This window comes from Abramis brama (genome assembly GCF_963993115.1).
Source record: "Abramis brama genome assembly, chromosome: 11".
Taxonomy (NCBI): Eukaryota; Metazoa; Chordata; class Actinopteri; order Cypriniformes; family Leuciscidae; genus Abramis; species Abramis brama.
Window position 1 is genome coordinate 18,762,819 of NC_139973.1, and position 21,481 is coordinate 18,784,299.

Here is a 21,481-nt window from a genome sequence, read left to right on the forward strand (position 1 = left end):
TAATAAAACCCAAGCATGCCCTGAGCTGGGCTTAAACAGAACATTTTTTCAGCTCTTATTGAGGCCTGGGCAGGTCGGCATGCGATCAGTGTACCTTCCTCCTGCCCTCTTCGTCTTCCTCTAGTCTGGCGGTGCCCACCTCATTCAAGATGGGGCTGTGCAGGGGCGAGGGTGACTGGCCGGGAAGACTGAGTGTGGACATCTGGAAGGAGGGCGACAGACACAGAGCACCCTTGGCATTGAAGGGAGACAGCTGTGGACTGTCAATGGCTGTCAGCGAGTCTATGGGATGGAAAAAGAGAGGGAGATAATACTGTTAAGATCACAAGCATAATGAAAATGATGATAATAATATTAAAGACAATTTAGGAGTTTAGTAAACACCCATCAACCACTCTGGACATGCTAGCAACCACTAAGAACAAGCTATCGCAATTGCAAATGCACTAAAAACTACAAGACATTCTTCATGCCTCTTGTCAATTCGGTAAGCCTGTCCTGAATCTGACAGATCAAAGTGCTAATAACATAACATGGCAAATTTTAGAAAACATCTGGTCAACAAAAAAGGCATTCACTTCAGCTAGTCCCAGACTTTTTAAGCCACTTTTTGTAGTGCAATAAACACGCAGTTAGACAAAAATCACATCTATTTCCTTTACCACAGACTATTTTATTTAAAACAAAATGAAGATAAGAAACCTGAAAACAAAAGCAAGATAGCACTACGCCTATATAAAGAGGGACAAATATGAGGGGGGAAATGGTTTCTTCCTCAAAGAGGAACAGCTCACGGGGGAAAACAAGAATGTAGAGGCTGGGCATAAACAAGGAACTCCAGATAGAAAAAGGTGGCTTTACGACCCGGAAATAATTCCTGCAAAGGATTATCAGCAATACTGCTGGGCTGGTGAGCCGGCAGTGGTTTACAGTTTAACTGGAGTGTCCCAGCGGGGATGACATAGGAGAAGAGGGGAGGGAGAGAGGGGGTCTGGAGCCGGGGTTTGGCAGCTAGCCTAAGCAAACAGCGCTCTACACTAGATCGAGGCTGTGGAATGTAGCTTAAGAAGTGCATCTGAAACTCTAAAACAACAGAAAGACTCATGCTAGATTGTGCATATTTTCCCATTTTGTATCAAATCCTAATGGTGGTTCATTATAGTTATAAACTATAGATGAGAAACAGATGTATCAGAACTATTTGTAAACTAGCAACTTGTAATTATTAGCAACAAACAACATTAATCTTGAGCTATTGCACGAAGTAATCATAAACAGGGTATTTTATATGCACTTTTGTGTACAGTATCATCTGTTGTTCAGAAATGAACATAGATTAGAACATACATGTAAATATATAGACAAAAGAATAGAACTGACTTCCTATTTAGTAACTTACTAAAAAGGATAAAAAGACAGACCTTTACAATGAGTGAAATAAATTCTTATCTTAACTTATCTGTTAAACATATATAATGGAGACCAGTGTTGCTATTAAATAAAACTAATAAAAATGTATTACAATATATAAGTTATAATGATATAAGTTTTGTGAGATTTAGATAAAGGTGTGTTTATATACAGGTATATATAAGGTAGTGAGGTATATACACTGCCGTTTGGGGTCAGTGAGGTTTTTTATATATATATATATATATATATATATATATATATATATATATATATATATATATATATATATATATATATATATATATATATATATATACATACACATACACTAATATGAGAAACTTAAATTGGAAATTAAATACATTTTAGTTGAAGTCAAAAACTCAAAAAAGGACAAAAGTACTTAAAGTACTAAAACTTTCAAATAAAGTGAAAATTTTAAATATAAAAATAAAAGGTTATTTAAATTTAGATGGAGACTATATTTCAGTATATATTTACTGAAATGCAACATGAATGTAAATTACATCACAGGGTCAACAAGGAATACACACAGGAAGGCAAATGGACATCTGATATGGTCTGAGCATTAGCACTGTTTACGGATTTTGCAAATTTATTTCCGGGTGGCTGGTACAATATTAGCAAACACGTTCACTTAAGATTTGTACAAGATTAAATTACTTGAATTAGTATTAAAATACCAGGGCATTATCCAACACAGAACTTAGCTTTCAATGCCATACCCATGATCTTATAACATCTAACATACAGATAGAAGGATCAGAATGATGCCAGACAGTCTCCCGGCCTCTGCCATTATGGTGCTAGTTTTAACACCGTGTTCCTACTTTCCTGCCCATCAGCTTGATTTTCTCTAAGACTTTAGCTGTGAGTTCCACCACAAACTCTCAAAGAAATGAAGATAAATAGGTGGCTCATGCTGTTGACAGTGGCACTGATCCATGCCATTGAGAATAGCTCCTTAAATATAGAACTAATCAAAATAACATTGCAAACCACAAATCCTGAAAAAACGATTAAGGTCACATACTCATTAAAAAAAAGCATTCCAGCAGTTTATGAAAACTGTATTAAATTTTAATGAACACCATGGTTAAAAAAAATGTTAGGTATAGACACAGGTTATAAGAGGGGCTAATGTAGCTGATGTTTGTTAAGTCATTCGATTCACAAAAAAAGTCTGAAATCCCAGTTACCCAAAAGTATTATTTTTTTTATTTCAAAGGGGAAATATATGAAAGGCACACACACAAGTAAACTATTTTCACATTAGTACATTAAGGACCTTGTATTTGCATTAATAGCTCTTAATGTCAGATTTAAATTTACAAAAATATGTATACTGAGGAAGCAAAAAGCAAAGCACAAGGCAAGTAAAGAAAGGTAAGGTGAATCTGGTTACTTACGTTCTCTCTTATTAAATCCCCAAAAGCACTTAGAATACCTCATATATATATATATATATAAAAAACATTTCTGATGCAGTATTGTGATTAATTGTGACTTAATTTTGTAATATAATAGTATTTATATTTGAAATGCTTTAAACTTTCATATGAAAAGCCAGATAAACTATATGATTTAATTAAATAATCCTTTAACTCCTCAAAAAACAAAATTAATTGGACCAAATCTGTGCAGAGGTCACTTAACATAAGGTCTGACTCGGCACCCAAACATGAATATTTTTTTTTTTTAAATAAATACCAAAAACAAAATGCACAATAATACTATTTTAATTTGAGACTCCTTCGATAGCAATGACAGTTTTACAATATTACATTGTAAGAAATGTCCCCTACCAATAACATGTTTATTTTGCATCTCTTATAAGAAACACTTTTTTTTTTTTTAAGCGCCAAGATTTTAAGCGTGCATGTAAACAAATCATAAATCTATCTCTGGGGAGAAAAAAATGGTGGGCTTCATTACTTACTAAGGACTGAATCTACCATAAAAAGGGTGTATCATCTGTTTTAAAATGAAGCGCTATGGTATAAACGGTATAAATCATAACGATACATTATAATAATCATGATCCATGATATGGAAAACACTCTTCATAGACAGAGTGAAGTTAAAACACTGATCGAGCACACTATGATTACATATTAATCCAAACTCAAGAGTGGCAGATCGGTCATGTATCTAGAACACATCCACAATCGGAGATACTGACGCATTTGAAAGGAAAAAGACCTGAGTTAAATTAAATAAAAAGTGTTTTCATAAAGATAAAAGAGGTCTCCTCTTATACAATGGCTTTGCGTGTTAAATGGACAGTTAAATCTAAGCTATAACAGCCCTCACAAAGCAAGAGAGATGATCACACATGCTAAGATTGGACCAGAAACATTATGGGAATCCATTAGTGCTGGCCTTGTGATGTTAAAGTAAAAACAGCAAAAATTCCTGAATTATTTACTTTGTTAATAAGAAAAGATGTTACTTTTTACTTCATAGGTCACTTTATAAAGTAGGTTTGGCAACACTTAATAATAATAATAATAATGGTCAATACAAAGAGAAAGTCAAAGTCATTGTGTCCATGATGGGAGATCTGATGTGAAGGAAGCACTGTTAGATGGATGGCCAAATGGTGCCTTGCCCAGAGTTTAAGAGCAGCCCAGGCCTGTCCTCGCTTGTGGGAGTAGAGAGAGGCTCCTGCAGTTTTAAAAAATAGGACGCAAAGAAAAAATGAACGGGCCAAATGTGCTCTCAAAATGACAATGAGAATGAATTCTTATGGTTAATACTAAAATGGTTGTTCTTAACAACAAAATTGTTCAAACAGAGTTTAGTTCAGTTTTGGGTGGTATTCAGGAAATTCACCGTTTTGACAGGAGAACAATCTACACTGGGTTTGAGAAAGCAAATGTAATACATTTGAATCATTAAATGGGACTGCTAAAGAAATGCAAAGGACAGAAGTGAAGCAGAGTGATATGGCAGGATATTAAATGGGATTTCAAGAAAATAAGTGGAAATGACATCAATACAAAGACACTGTCTGCATTTCATCTTGGGCTCATAGAACTCAATGTACTCATGGCAATCAGACAGTGTTATTCCCTCCAAACCCCAGAACAGAAACCCAAGGCATTTGTGTGGTCTGGATGTCATACAAAAACACAACTGCACAGAGCTGATGTTACCTATTAAGGCACTGTGTAATACTTTGTATTATTAGGAGTGCCTTTAATTTGAATGTATTAGGTGAGGCATTAATAAGCAAATAAAGATCAAGTTAAAACCTTCAAAAGAGACACCCAAAGGTAATAAGCACAGACAAAAGATTCAAGTGCATCGAAAGCAAACCTGCAGTATAAATCATTGAGAGAGGACAGAGTAGAGACACAAAAAAGACAGTAAAAAAAAAAAAAATACACTTCACTGAATTATAATACCTGAATCATGTTTCTGAGGCTATTTTATAAAAAAAAAGAAAAAAAAAAGAGAAGTTCACCAATTTTGTATAAAGCAAATAAAAGGCACAAACAAATCGTTCTTAAAACTTAAAGTAAGAAATGTTCACTACATTCACAGAAATGTGCCAGTACCGGTCGTACTGTTAATGATAGAGACGTTTTACATTATCAGACCATAATTCTAATAGGGACGATTAACTATGACTGGTTTTATAGTTCCACATGCTCCTACGCGCATACAATACTGTGCATGAGGTTAGAAGTTCTATATTACATTCACTTTCTTATCAGTGGTATTGACAGCACATTACAATACTCAACCACTTACATTCGTCGATGAAAGCAAAAATCTACACTACTGGCCAAAATTTTGGGGTCAGTAAAAAAAAAAAAATTAAGAAGAAATTAATTTTATTCAGCAAAGAACCATCAAATTGATCAAAAGTGTCCGTAAAGACATTTACGTATGTTACAAAAGATATTTTAAAATAACTAATCACTTTATATTCATCAAAAAATCCTGAAAAAAGCATTACGCTTTCTACAAAAAAAATTGCAGCACAACTTTTTTTCAACATTGATAACATTAAGAAATGTTTCTAGAGCCCCAAATCAATAATGGCTGACGGATATACAGATATTACATTTGAGACTAAAACATACATTTTAAATTATAATACATTTTACAGTTTTAACTGTATCTTTGATCAAATAAATGCAAGTCATGGTAAGCAAAACACCATATCCTAACCAGACGTGACATGCGATAAAAGGTATCTTTTTCATGTTAATCAGAGTTTTTGTCCTAACCAGCTGTGATATGTGGCAATTCTATTTTAGAAACGGTTTCTATGTTTCTGCGATGTCGCGGCTGGATCGACAACATACAAAAGTCTGACAGTGATAATCTCAGGTACTGTTTATTTGGTTGATTTAATGTTAAAAGCATCTAATATGAGTCTGAATGTCATCTTGCATGACCTTTATAGCCGTACTGAATCGCCAATGGATCATTCACCTCAGATCTTGAAAATAAATGAAAGGAAACAAGAACTTTTAACTGTGAACTCAATATGAACAAGCAAGTTTATTCTAAAAAAAAAGATTGTTTCAGTCAGTCAGTATGTATTTTTAATTGTTAAAATGGTGTAAGAGTCGAAAGTGCCGGCCCACACGCTCTTCTGATAGGCTGTGATTTTTGATTGTTTTTATCGTGTCTCTTAAGGAGATGATACACAGGGTTACTTTTTGAGCAATGTTGCTGGGCAATCTTGCTGAGCGATTGTTGCTTGGGCACTTTCCCACTGAAAATGAGCAATAAATTTCTATCTGGATACTTTAGATCGGTCGTGGGCCCTGTGTCTCATCTGGTTTCCCGTTGACGGCAACATTGCCCAGCAACATTGCCCAAAAAGTTGCCCTGTGTATCATCACCTTTAGTCGCTTTGCGTCTGATGTGGCCAGATAAATTGCTTGTTGCTGGAATCGCATCGCGTCTGGTTAGGAAACAGATACTTCTTTCAAATTTTTTAAAAAAAAAAATCTTACTGACCCAAACATTTGAACTGTAGTGCAATCTTCTACATTTCTTTACATGCAGAACATGGGTTAATGGCTACAATAGTCTACAACTAAAATCGGAAAAATGAGGCATCAAAGGCTTACACTGAAAAGCAACATGCACAGATCTGAACTTAAGACTCAAAATATAAAGTCAAAATGCAAAATTTGAAAATGAGATTTAAAAATGGCTCAAATCGGATGCCAAGAGTGCTTTTGGCGTTTACACACATGCAACATGGTCCAATCTGTGCCAGTGATCGTGTGTAAATGCAGCCATATAGTCCAATAAAATAAGAGATGCACACATGTCTAAAAGTTAAACAGCAGGGGGCAGAGTGGAGCGAACAATTCTAAAGTAACAAACACAAAATTAACTTCGGCTCAAATTTGCTTTTAAAAGCAAAGGCTGTCAGCTCCACTGCTAATTAAATCACAGCCCTGAGTAGAGTGGCTCACTACTGGAATAGGCTCATGCAGTTATCCTGATATGAAAGTACCTTTACAAGCATGTAAATCTCAACTTAGTGATGTGTATTTTTCCTTATTCATATTCAAGTGAGTTTTCCTCTTCAGACAAATCAGTTCAGTGGTTGAATGAATATTTGAACTCGTTTTCGGACCCCTTTTAGGTCAAAACATTTAAAGGGACAAGAACCCCCCAAAAATAATTAAAAAATATTGCAAATTAACATATGATGGAGCTTATAATCAAGTCAAAACTTGACAAGTTAAAATTGTCAATTAAACGTAACCTTTGTTTAGATTTCCAGTTCGATTACCTATAAATGATAGATAATATATATATTTTTTTATGTTTACAGCATGATATTTTAGTAAAAGATTTGATGTTCACTTTGAGTAGTTGGGAAGTTCTTTACTCAGAAAGAAAACTTTCTGGCTTTAAATCTACTAGATAAAACTGATGTGTGCCATTATCTTATATGTAATGCATACAGCTATTATTGCATTTCTCCATGTCTTGCAGCCCTAATACAAAAAAATAAAAAAATAATAAAAAAATCACGGAACGTGATTAAATGTTCTTTTCTAAGCTTCAAATGCTCATAAATTTGAAAGTTTATAGTTTTGTGTGCATAAAGTGGTACGGATATCACAATTCTAGGTGATGTATCCATTTGATTTTCCCCTTCAAAAGGTCACAGCGCAACTTGTAGCCATCCAGACTACCAAGATTAAAATGTCAAACTAAACAGTTATAATAATTGAACTATATAATCTGAAAAATATAAATGAATCATATGACCCTACAAGAACTTACAGCACATGATTCAAAAACAATAAAAAAAAAAAGAATGAATTAACACCAAAGAGAAGTAGATAGAGAGAGAGAGAGAGGAAGTACACTGGAAAGCCACGTGAGAAAAAAAGGGGTAGATTGAAGCGCTAACAGGAAGTGCCAAAACTATAAGAACTGATTATATCAGGATGAGGTGGAGAATTAAGTGCTTGGTCATGTTCTGTATTAAAAACCACCAATACTGTTGCCGTTTAATGGGGGTCACGCTACATTTTAAGATGGGTGGGGCCTGGCGGGGTCTCCCCAATGCTTAGAGCCCTGAGATTTTGGCATTCCAGCAAGAAGCTGTCTAAATCTGCCTCACTCACTAGTGGGTTGCTGAAGAAGAGGTTATGATCTGGAGGCAGACCTCCATCCGACCCCCAGTCGGAGTCGGAATCGGAGCTGCCGTCAGCCGAGCCCTCTGTGGCTGTGGGCGGATAGCTGAGCTGCTCCAGCTGCTCCACCAGATCATTAAACTGCATGGCCGAACTGTCTTCCGAACGCACCGAATACGCAGGGAAGTTAACCATCGAACTGGCCTCAGAAAGGTTCTCGGAACCAGGCAGACGCAAGGAGGATGAAGAGTCGGGTCCTCCAAAGCCGAGCGAGAGCGAGTCGCCGGCAGAACCTATAGGAAGGTTATCCAGCGAGCTACACTCGGAGCGGTTGTTAACCAGGGAACTGGTCTCGGATCGGCCGAAGGCACTCTCTGAGAATACGTTAGCGTTGCCGTTAAGGTCCTCGAGACCGAGACCGTATGTAGCGGGCGGCACGGAGATTCTATCGCCGTATTCAAATCTCTCAGCACCTTCTTCGTCAAACCCATAACAGTAGGCTTCCGCACCACCAGCGTAAAACGAGATTTCAGCTGGATCATCATCTATATACTCTTCGCTAACATGCAGCTGATTGCAGGCACTTGGGATCTGGTACGACATCTGTTGGACGCGCATTAACTCTGCCTCAAACGCTTCAGGTGTGAAGAAACCCTTTTTCGCCCCAACGTTTACACCACCCACCCCTACTCCCTCGCTATCCTCATTGCCATTTTGGGAGGGCCGTGCACTAGAGGAACTACTCTCTACACACACAAACGAGGGGCCGCAGTCTCCTGCTGCCTGGATATGAGTGGCACCTGGGAAGGCGTAGGTGGATTGGGAGTTCTGGATGGAGTCCTGCTGAGTTGGGCTGGGGGCTCTTGGAGGCTGCTGCATCTGTTGGAGATTCAGAGGCTGGTTCGGGGTCTCTGTCCGCATGGGTAAGCTGGGGGCATGCAGGGAGTGGAAGGAGGCGGTGACAGAGGAAGGACACACTGGAACCCTTAGACTGTCGTTAAAAGACAGATTCTGAAATGGATGGGTAAGGTAAAGAGAGTGGATGAAAACAAAGTGAGTTGTTTTTGTTCTTCATAGTGGTATTGGTTGTCATGAGTTTGGATGTGTCCCTGATCTTAGGCTCTACTGACCTGTTTGAGCACATCGGAAGCCAGGGAACGTGTCGACATGCGAATCTTACTGTTCCTCCTGTAGAAACAGCATAATCAGTGCAAAGCAGATAACAGAGAGAGAAGCACCACAACAAAATGGCTTACGAAAAACGGTCCAATATACAGTATAAAACAGGTTTCAGGTGAGACTTTACCTTTGGTAAGGAGTTCTTCTCAACCCACTGTCCCTCACATACTCAACAAGCTGTTTCTGCGTCCTCCCACTGTTACATATACACAATGCATTTTAACAAACCAAGTCAAACATTCTATTACCTATAAGTAGGAGTAGGCAGTAAAAGCCACAATTTATATTCACAATATTCTTAAAAAATGCTCTTATGCTCACCAAGGCTGCATTTATTTGAAAAAAAAAAAATACAGTAAAATATAGTAAAAACAGTTATAATGTGAAATATAAAATTTAAAAATACTTTTTTTCTATTTTAACTATTTTCTATTTCTAAGTCTATTCCATTTCAAAATGTAATTTAGTCCTGTGATGGCAAAGCTGAATTTTCAGAAACATTTCTTATTATTATTATTATTATTATTATTATCCATGTGGAAAACTGTACGGATAATTTTTTTTGTGGAAACCATGATCATATATTTGTAAGGATTCTTTAATGAAAAGAAAGTTCAAAATAACAGAATTAAAACATTAAATTTATTTACTGTCACTTTAGATGCATTTATTTTTTTGAACAGTCAACAAAACAATGCAAAGAAACAACTTATTATTTAAAAGATTGTTTAAATGATATGGATAGCCTTCCATGAAATGATGAAAACCTTTTAAGTGACTTATGCAAGTAACTTGCAGTGCCTGTTCAGTAAGTGAGGCAGATGTTAGTGAGTTCACTCAGTGAAGGTTTCTTCAAACAGATTGAACTAGTATCTCCATAAGTCATTTTGAACAATTTATTAAAATCAGCTCATATGAATTGGACTACATTGGTTGGGCTGTATGTTTTTGTTTTGTTAGAAACTCCTACTGCCTGTTCACCGCAAGGACGATGACTATAATGATAACACTATTAGCGTCCACACCAGCGCACAATATTATTCTGTTCATTCTAAGCATGATGCAGTTTTGTCACCTGCCGCTTTAAATGCTCGAGCTCTGAAAACAGGATGGACTCTGATTGGCTGTCAATGTTTTTATCGTTCATCCTTGGTGTGAATGGGCCATAAGCAGCAGTGCCAGAAACACTGGCATAATCACAATCGAAGTAATACTCGATCATGATGTTTTATGTTAAAAAGTATATTGCACACCCAATAGCACATGTGTGTACCTGTATCTGAAGGAGGATCCTCTGCTGAAGAAGACGGCTTTGGATTTGGGCAGAGGCTGGTCTAACAGACGGAAAAACGAGTGATGTTCCACACAGTTCTTCCAGAAGATCTTGCACTGATCTCGACTGCCCATGAGAAATTCCAGCGTATCCTGATGAGGACCCTGTGGAACGAAATGTTGATCAGTCACTGAGAAAAGATTGATCTTAAGAACTTCCATCTCAGATGAAAGGCAACATGAGGAAACATGTGGTCTTAATTCTTAGCAACCCATGAAAGTGATCCAGACAGAATAACAAACGTCACTTGGAATACATTTAAAATGTTTACATAAGATGTATAAGATGGCCTCATCCAACTAAACTCCAGAGCTCGAAAACATTACTTCTACGTCTTATTATGTGTCAAGTCTCTGTTGATTCTGTATGTCCCAGGAGTTTTTAGACTGATTTCACTGCTTTGTATTTTTCCAAAATTGTGTCTTTTAGTGAGTCAGAATCAGAAAGAGCTTTATTGCCAAGTGTGCTTTATTGCCAAGAATTTACTTTGGTATTTAAGCTTCCAGTACACACATATAAATATAACAAGACACATTATAACATTTAAGTATAAAACATATGCATGTACTGTCATTCTGACTGAGTCTTTTCTCATATGAAATTGTTTCCTTGTCATGTTAGACTTACTCCGTCCCTTTTTCTTTGAGGTAGTGTCTACTACATGTTTGTAAATGTACATATAATAATATTATATATAACAATATATATAATATTATAAACGTGATACCTACATGGACTTCTGGGTGCAGTTTAATTAGAAATCGTTTCCTCTTGAAGCTCAGCTTCCGAATCTTGGACCAGTTGAAGGTGTTAATTTTGGTGTGGCCCTGAAAAATAAAAAGATAAATATTTATAATAAAATAGATATAAAACAAATACATGCATATATACACACACCTGTGATTACATTTCAGATGAATTCTATATTATTGTACTAAATAACAACGCACTAAAAATGCACCAATATTTGGACTAGACTAAAATAATTTTGGACTAATAATAATAATAATTTTTAGAGCTCTAAGGAAGCAATTATATTCACTAAGACGTTAAAGTTGTACATGTACCTGAAAGACCTGCAGGCCCATGTGTGCTACAGCCAGGTTGATCTTGGTGCCTTCTCGGTCAGCAGCGGGATGAAAGCGTACCCCATACATCTCCAGTTTACGTGCAATCTCCAGGACCTGGAAATCCGATTCTGCTGGGGTCTGCCCCCTACAGGCGAGGGTGCAAAGTGAAACACGTTACCACAGCAAAAAAAAATTGGGTAAAGCATCATTTGTTGACTAGAATAACATTTTATAGGTTTTATAACTTTGAAAATTAATAAGACAAAATATCCTCTATACCCACTTTACATTAACTTTTATATTTTTGTATTGCCAATGTGTGAACAGCTTGTAACGACACTTAAAAATGAGACCTTCCCGTGGTCTATGAAAGCCTGTAGAATGATTTTTATCTGAAGGATTCGGACTGGTTTCGCCAGGATAATCCAAAGGATGTAACGGTTACGCGCGCTCCCGAGATCCCCTTTTACGTTCAATGACACATGAAATGAATGCTAATACAATGTTCAGGATAATGCTAAAAGAGTCATTCTGTACTGTACTGTAATTGTGCGTTTATTTTGTTATTGATAAAAGCGCACAGCACATAATTAAATATTAATCTAAACTTCGCTCTCAGCTGCCTGGACGGCATCTGGATGCTTGTGAACAGTTTATTGTTGCAACAGTATTTCCAAATTCTTTTTACTTCTAAGCAAAGAAGGAAAAATAACTCCACTGTGAGTATATTGGGGCATTAAATCACGTTCAGTCTCTTGAGCATTATGTGTATGAGCACAAGCAATAAGTTGCTGGCTGCAGTTTACTAAACGGCCACCTGTATTGCTAATAACGAGGGTTTCTGAATTCTTAATATATTGTTAACCATCCAAACTGCTTATCCTCTGTAGGGTCGCTGCAATATTGTATTGTATTGTATTGTACTATATTACCTTATATTTTGGAGAAAAAAAATCATGCTCATTAAGGCTGCAATTATTTGACTGAAAATGCAGCAAAATTGTGAAAAAATTAAAATTTTAAATAAAAGTGTTCTATTTTAATACATTTTTAAAATGTAGTTTATTCCTGTATGATGGCAAAGCTGAATTTCCAGCAATCATTACTCATATATTTATATAGCCTAAAACCTTACTGACCCCAAATGGCAGTGTATACCTCACTACCTTATATATTCACCTGTATATAAACACACCTTTTATCTAAATCTCACAAATCTTATATCCTCCCATTTCTAAGCAAAGTTTGGGGGATGGCCAGATATATTCCATTAATGTTGTATAGCGTTCTGGCTAATCCTGGGCAAATGTTAGAGCAGTGCCAGATCATTTTGCAATTTTGCTCATCCTTTAAGCTGTTCAATCTGCTTAAGCCCCTCCCCTTCCCTTGTGGCCGTATGGCTAATAAAAAGCCTTGAGCCACTGGATTACAACTACAGCCTCACATAGCCGACCTGCAATACTTCTCTCACACCCAAAGCCTCAGATTAAACCCACTGGAAATGCATCATTACAAAGAGCCAAAAACACAGGACTCATATGCCTGAGATCTTACAAAAAAAACCTTCATATTTTGTTTTCATATTACCTCAAATCTCTTGTTTTATGTACATTTACACAAATTGTCAGGCCATTTTTTGGCCAAATTTTTTTTTTTAATTCAATAAGTGTGATTGCTTATAAAAGTAATAGCACACATGCCACATAGTTTTAAGCAGATACGTGTCCTTTATTATATTATCTAATAGTGTCTGTAAGCTCTTAAAATAGTGTCTTTCTAAAGTTCAAGCAGAGAATCTGCAGTCCACCTTTAACTGCCTCTAAATCTCTTAAACTGCCACACACAACAATCACTTACTCACTATCAGATAAACCAAATAAACTCAGCACCAAATGGAAACACACTGTCATTCAAGATATCCAAGGGAGTTTGTATTGAAAGTTCAGTTAGATGTTCCACTTGAAACAAATGGCGTCTCATTCCACACAAATGCTTCCAACTAAACTGGACATGTCAAAGATAAAATTACTTTTGTGCCATAACTTTTCTCAACTGATTCCCAGCAGTCAGCTCAGTGAAGTTACAAACGCAAAGCTTGACAGTCTAAGATAAATTTAAGAGGAACAATGTGCAAACCTACACCTTCAGGCCAAAACAATAAATGTCTTACGTGTGTCTGCGGTGGAGCTCCATGATCTTTTCTTGCACACGTTCCTGATATGGCAGCACTTTATTCATCTTCAAAAACTCCCTGTCTGCCATGTCATCATAGTCACCGATCTCAGCTGCGTGGGGGGGGGGAAGAGAAAAGTAAATGTTAAAAGACAAATAAGAGCGTCCAAGAGAAAAAAAAGGATCTAGTTTTAAACTTCTAGTTGTGGCAAGTTCTTAAAAACGTACTGTTTACATTCATGTTGGTTTCATATGGTTTTGAAAAACTTTAACAACATTTCCAGCTTTTAAATTTAATGACTCTAAAAATGTAATCTGGTGTAAAAAGTAATAAATTCAAAAAAGTTTTTAATTACGTTCACAATGTAAAAAGTTAATTTTCACAAATATCATGAAATTATAATACATACACTACCGTTCAAGAGTTACTATGTTTTTTAAAGGAACTTAAAACCTGTATTTAACAAGGATGCATTAACTTAATTAAAAGGGACATTAAAGACATTTATGTTACAAAATATTTCTATTTAAAAAATGCCATTCTTTTGAACTTTCTATTCAAAGAATTCTGAAAAAATATATCCACAAAAATATTAAGCAGCACAACTGTTTTAAACATGGATAATAATAAGAAATGCTATCTAAGCACCAATGCACTGAAGACTGGAATAATTGCTGCTGAAAATTAAACTAATAATATTTCCAAGTATAACTATATTTTTAATCAAATAAATGCAGCCTTGGAGAGCACAAGAGACTTTCCAAAAACATCTTACCAACCCCAAACTTTGGAACGATAGTGTAAATATTACATTTTGGGGGGGTTGTACCATAAGACATTTTACTACCTGAAATAGCAATGTATAAAAATTCTAATTGTTTGACATTTCAAAAGACTTATTGACCTTGACATACAGTCATGAGGCTCTGCTGATCCTCATCTCTATGACAGCATGTCTGTTTTATGTTTTCCCCCTGCACGTTTCTGAACGTTGTCATTTTCTACTTTATGCACCCCTATTCATAAATACACATTCAAGTCAATGAATTTATGCATTCCATTTGTAATGCATTTTTGAAAAAAATGGGGGGAAATAATCATGTCAATGACTGACATTATAAAGCAGAGTGACATAACATGGAATGTAACATAATTAGTGAAACACAACAGATTTAAAACATTATGAAGGACTTGGGTGAGGAAACTAACTGATCTCAAATTACATACATTGCACCAAATGAGAGGCAAGCAAGGCGGCAGTGTTTTCTGAACAGTTCAGTCGACCATCTATTAGATCCCTCTTGATTTGCAGAGAAAACAAGTACCTGGAAAAAAAAAAAGGCATATAATTACAAGAACTGTTCAGCTTGTCAGTATATAAAGTATTAAAGGATGGTGATTTCTAAACATCCCACCTAGAAAACTCCTCCTGAAGCTGACCGGGATCTGGAGGAAAGAACTTCACTGACAGCCGAAAGAGTGTGTTCATCGGCCCTGTGGATGGTAAGCACAAACACACAGGTTCAAAGACCCCAAGATCCTCTGATCTCTAAACGCAACACAAAGCAGAAGGTGTACTTACGTCTCACTTGTTTCATTATGAGCTTGGTGGGATCCAGCCAAACCTGTAGAAATAAAACAGTCCAAAGTAATAAGACTGGCATTTCAGCTTATAAACTCTAAGCAATAAATAATACAAATAATCTCTCACTCTTTCAAACTACATCTGTTTTTGGTCTTTGAAGCAAGCACTAAAACTGAAGAACATCATGGTCACAGAGGCCACAGATGAGATCTTGAGATGGTGACCACACCAAAAACATATTTCAGAGATTTATGGAAAGTTATTATCTTCTCCTATTCAAATGCCCCGGGATATGCACTCTTTTAATTCAAAACTCTGTGCTTGCCAGTTTTGGGATCTTGCATAGATGTGGATGATCAGTTTTAATTGTATGTGTCTGTAGAGTTTGTAGACACACTGCTCCTCACAGCACATCTGGAGTTGATTGTGGCAAGAATGTACCTTTTCTCACTCCACCTCCAGCTCCTTCCACTCCGCTGACCTCTCAACTTTTGCGGAATCATCACAACAACCCTATACACACATTCCACACCTGATTCTAACCTCTCCAAATAAGCTGGCGTGGCAAACTCAAAAACAGATGGCCAACAGACCGTCTACAGTGTTTATATCAGAATTACTTATGAAAAGTTTGTTGACAAAGGTTTTTATTTTTTTTATTGCGTCAATAATAAAGAAACCAAAACGAAAAAGATGAATTATGACAATAACTAAACTGCTAACTTTTCCCATTTATTTTCTCCATAGTGATTTTATAAATATTTTTTAATAAACAGTTCTAAGCAATGAACCAATCCAAAAGAAACCAGCAAAAAACAAAACAAAAAAAGACATACACTTACATAACACAAAGGATTAGTCAACCCAAAATTATATCATTTACTCATGTCATTTCAAACCTTTCTTTATTCTGCTGAACACAAAATATATTTTGAAGAACGTTGGTAACCAAAACGTTTCAGTTCCTTTTGACTTCCATTATATTTTTTTGTTCATACAATGGAATACAATTGGAACCAAAACTTAGTCACCAACTAGGGATGGGACGGTATGAAAATTTCATATCACGATTATAGTAACCAAAAGTTGAGAGTTAAATCAGAGCTGATTTATTGTTTACAGAGTTTGATAATATTGTTGTGATCATCTTGTCTGGACGATTGTTTTGTACGCTGTACAAAATGGATTTATAAACAGGTAAGATTTAAAACATTAATCTCAATTCAATATGTCCCCGTAATTATGTGGTAAAAAAAGAAAGAAAAAAAATCGGTGTAATAAGTGTACAATGATGAATGAACATTATTATCCCTTAAATGTCACTCTCAATAGTCTTGTTTGAACTTGTTTGTTCGTCTTTGGCTCAAAGCCACTTGCTGCGAACTTTTCTTTGCGGAAGCTTCATGTTTATTTCAAGTGAGTAAGATCAAATATTTCAACTCAAAACAACATTTTGTGCCCAATTATTTCCCAGACGTAGTTTTGGTATTGAGGTCAAAGTTAACGCAAGGTTCGCTATAAACAGTGGGTGATGGTCACACAAGATGACTAGGCAGATTTGAAGTGTTTCCCCCCATTGTAGCGACTTTTTTTGTGCAAGCTCTGCAGACAGGGAGACCATGCTCGATTAAGTTTCACTCAGGACTTTTGTAAAAGCCAAAATATGACCACACCTCAGATTTGGTCCTCTTAAAAGGCTGAAAAAAATCTCCCGAGGACAGTCACTGCCTTCCGGCATTCCTTCTCGAATAAAAAAAAAAAACAACATTGCGCGCTGCGCCTGCGTCAGACTATTGCTGGCTGGACAGGATTTACAGTGAGTTATTAAAATCGCGATAATCAAACATTAATGATTAATGATAATTAAATTTTAAACGATAATACTAACCGTCAGTACATTTTATCGTGGTTTATAGTGAAACCGGTAACCGTCCCATCCCTATCACCAACATTCTTCAAAATATCTTCTTTTGGGTTCCATAGAAAAAAGAAAGTTTGGAATGACAGTAAGTGATGACAATATAATTTTTTTGGGTGGACTATCCCTTTAAGCTTATTCATTATGAAAAAAAAATAACTTTCTTCACTGGCTTATAAAATAACTTTCCTTTGAAAAGCACACAACCACAAACAATTTGCCAGAAAATTAAATATATATTGACTATGTAATTAATTTTGAGGCTTGACATCAAACACAAGCAAAATGTAAAAAATAACCACCGTTTTCAAACTGGTATTCTGAACCCTCCTCTCATCCGTCACTGGTCAAAAAAAAAAAGTCCCATCCCTAACTCACACCACTGGCTAAGCTGAATCAACCTACCTGATTACTTATTTTATCTCCTTATTAAGCAAGGGTAAGTATTTTAAAATTGAAAAATTACACACTTCAGCTTTAACGTTTTGTTTCTGGATCACGTAATCCTTTAAATACATCAAATTTTGTCTGGCACAGCACACAGAACTGTTTGATCAACTAAAGTCTTCCAGTGTGAAGTAATTCTGTATAAATGTATTATTTTAATGATGCCCATTTATAGATATGCTATAAAATATAAAGCTTGTGTTCTTTAAGTTTGAGTGTCTGTATCAGGCTGGTTTAAAGGGAACAGCAAACCTCTGGGGCCCAGAGAAAGGCAGCACAAATAACATAATACACCTCCTCGTCTTTTAAGAGCTTAGCCGGGTTTTCAGAGGAGCGGGCCGTTCACAATCCCGTCTTTGTGTGAGCAGGGGGACTGTTTGTCAAGTGGCCACTTACCCAGTTCATATGCAGGTTCTGGAACTCCAGACCAAAGTAATCGCTCTCAATGAGATTGATCCGTCTGAACACCTCAGAGAAAAGAGCTTGCCCATCTGCTTTTGACTACAAGAAAAAGAAGGGAAAACAAGCCATTCAATTAATATACATTATATATGACAAACATATACATACATACACACATATATATACATATATATATATATATATATATATATATATATATATATATATATATATATATATATATATATACACACACATGCATATACAATTGTCCATTTTGTTCACCACTTAAAACACATACATCATTAGTTTGCTCAAAATTAGAATCATACAATAAATGAATGATTTCCGTTAAATATATGATAATACATTTTGCACAGAAGTCAGATGACAAGAATACTTTTTTAAATACTAAATTATTTTAGAAAATATATTGCATATAACTGCAATGAGATCAAATAATCACATCAAGTATAACTTCTTCCAAGTATGATGTTATAGTTCATTCCAAATAATGGTCTTTTTATGGGGTTATGAGGGGTAAAATGTTTCTGTGGAAAAGCAGCTGTGTCTGCTATGAATTCGCTGGATATTTGAGGCTAATGGGTGTCAGTGGGAAATATCTGTGGGCTATCTGAGAAATTCTCCACAGCATGCAGCCAGGCCTAAACCAGACGCAAGGCCAAAACACATTCAGTCTCTGAGATCAGCTGGACTGTCTGATGTAAACATATAGCTGTGAAAGGCTAGGAGAACATCTGAGGACATTTCAGAGCACAAAGGCAGTTAAACCTGCTTAAAGGGAAAAGGGGTTTCCCTGTAAACAGACTCAAGGGTTTGTCATTACAAAATGAACGACTAATTACTATGTACCCAGAACACACTGCTTGGGTTTTGCCATTCAAGCCTGTGACTTTTTTGGGAAAATTATACAGCAGACAGCTGTTTGTAATGTGAAATGTATTTTTAAAGACCATAAAAACAGCCCGAATTGGGCTGGCCAGATTGTTACCCTTGAGTTCTGTGGTACCTTCTAAACTTGACTGATTCTTTAATACAGTTTCTTAAGTAAAGAATGTACTCTCTGTGCCAAGCAGGGCAGGTAAGCACCTTCCAAATGGCTTCCTCTAAACTCTGCCAAAACCGGCATCAACATGCACAGTGAAGTAAAGAGGAGATGGACCACTAAAAGAGAAATGAATAAGAAATCATAATACTTGATACGGAAGCTGTGAATGGATTGGAAGAATCAACAAATAAAACAAATGCTTTTTTGATGGAAACATTGCTTGTGTGTTAAATGCACAAATTAGCTGGACCGGCCTGGAAAATAGTTTTTAATAGCGTTTATTTGATCTGAAGAAATTGAATGAAATACATCAGGGCTGGGTTTTAATATAGATTTCCAGATCTAATTCTGATTCATAAGCTCTCAATTTAATACAGATTAAGGATCAAGTTTATTTGGGTATATTTCAGTTATAAATGGCATTTATAATTTTACATGCACATAAAAGAAAGAAACCTACTGTCTATCTATCAATGCTATTAATTATATGGTTAGAAATGGTTATTCTTATTTTAAAACATATATCATTCTTATATCATTCATTTCGGGAATCAGGCTACACTGGTTGTGTTGTATTTCTTTATTCCCTAAAAACAACTTTGGTAAAAATATGATTTCTTCTACCTTGGTGCGGAACTGATATCAGGGTCATTCATTGGAAAATTTTAATTTGAAAATCAATATTTTTTCCCAGCCCTAAAATATATTATTGAAAGGCAATCAGTTGTGCCTTTTCCCATTAAAGTAGATGCAATAAGCAAGGTAAAGACAGTAAAGACATTTACAATGATATAAAGATTTCTGATAAGAAATAAATGCTGTTCTTTGTACTTTCTATTCAAACAATCCAGAAAAAAAGTATGACACTTTCCACAAAATTCATGAAAATAAAAAGAAATGTTTCTGAGAACCAAATCAGCATATTAAGGATTTCTGAATGATCATGTGACATTTACATTTTAAAATATATTAGAATACAACTTTTTGAGTAACAGTTCACTCTTTTGAATAATAGTGTAAGAGTTACTTGCTTCATTTGACTAGAGTCCTTTGCTTTCAGTTATTTTACCAGTCCAAAAACATTCTGTCTGTTATGTTGCTTGATATTGCAAACTGGTATTTGTTATCTGATTATTTTATTTGATAATCATAATCCTGAACACAATGGTTTATATCACAAATAGATTTATTATTTACTGCACTTTGTTATCCTTAAGAGTTATTTACCTATAGCGGCTCATGAATCAGAAGTCTTGCACGTTCAAAAAAAAAGTAGCTTCTGCACTGCAAAAGGTGGATGATCTACAAAGAAAAAATGGTTGCCAATTGAGGGACTTTGGTGTACAATCACTCACACTGCTATAAAAAATAAATGAAACAGTACTGGTCTTCTGAACGCATTTTCGACGTTCCCATGTGTGAGGTGTGTCTTATGCTTGGAAGAGAATTCTACAGACTGTCAGTTCACATACTTCAGCAATAATTGGATTAAGTCTCTTTTCTGCAGCTTCCTCAAGCACCCTAAACTAAAAGCCCATTAGAAGTACAGCATAACAAATCTAAGCTATGGATCAACTAGGGGGTGTTAACTCCAACAAGGAAATACCACCCGTAGCATATTTTCCATGTGTCACAGAGCAGTGCCTGCTGAACCCTCTAAGCACATAGACGCTATCCAGCGAGCAGGAGTTTCCTTGTTACGGTTGTAGCGTCAGTCGGGCGGGTTTATGGGTCAACAGTGGCTGGGATTACTGAGCAGCAGATGTTCACAGTCTGGGGAATCATTCTCGTATTCACCAAGCCAATTTGTCAGACTACATTGGCAACTGCTGAATCAAAACTAACAGTAACATGTACGCTTTTCCCATTTAGTCTGTCTGTACAGAATCTGTGATCATGCGTTTGAGTGCTGTGTTGGGACATGTTGAGATCTCAGCAGGAGGCATCTCTTTCTCACACAGGTAGCAGCGTTTGCTATGTTGCAACAATTCCAGCCATACCTTGACACCAGATAATAAGAAACGCCGTAAATCATTAACTTTAAGTAAATGCATGGCAGTTACATGAATGAATTACAGGTGTTTATTGTTGCACGGCTGCTGAATCTTCAGCACCACAGGCTCACAGCAAAATAAATCATATTGAATGAATACAATGTGACAAATAAATGACAGATAATACACAAACATACAGGACACATACAGGACAAACAAGCATTTCTGTCTGAATGACAAGCAAATAA

General features: G+C 36.0%; 1 protein-coding gene across 2 annotated transcripts in view; it reads right to left on the minus strand.

Moving 5' to 3' along the window:
* The window catches only part of farp2 (FERM, RhoGEF and pleckstrin domain protein 2), a 54,692-nt gene that overhangs the window by 13,283 nt on the left and 19,928 nt on the right, over window positions 1–21,481 (minus strand). For both annotated transcript variants that reach the window (XM_084128614.1, XM_084128615.1), the window contains exons 3-14: window positions 18,165–18,269; window positions 15,401–15,443; window positions 15,234–15,312; window positions 15,046–15,143; window positions 13,816–13,930; window positions 11,643–11,790; window positions 11,307–11,402; window positions 10,516–10,679; window positions 9,370–9,438; window positions 9,194–9,251; window positions 8,864–9,074; window positions 95–282 (exon numbers count right to left, since the gene is read on the minus strand). In XM_084128614.1, the coding sequence (XP_083984740.1) occupies window positions 95–282; window positions 8,864–9,074; window positions 9,194–9,251; window positions 9,370–9,438; window positions 10,516–10,679; window positions 11,307–11,402; window positions 11,643–11,790; window positions 13,816–13,930; window positions 15,046–15,143; window positions 15,234–15,312; window positions 15,401–15,443; window positions 18,165–18,269 (1,374 nt within the window). The remainder of the gene's footprint in view (window positions 1–94; window positions 283–8,863; window positions 9,075–9,193; window positions 9,252–9,369; window positions 9,439–10,515; window positions 10,680–11,306; window positions 11,403–11,642; window positions 11,791–13,815; window positions 13,931–15,045; window positions 15,144–15,233; window positions 15,313–15,400; window positions 15,444–18,164; window positions 18,270–21,481) is intronic.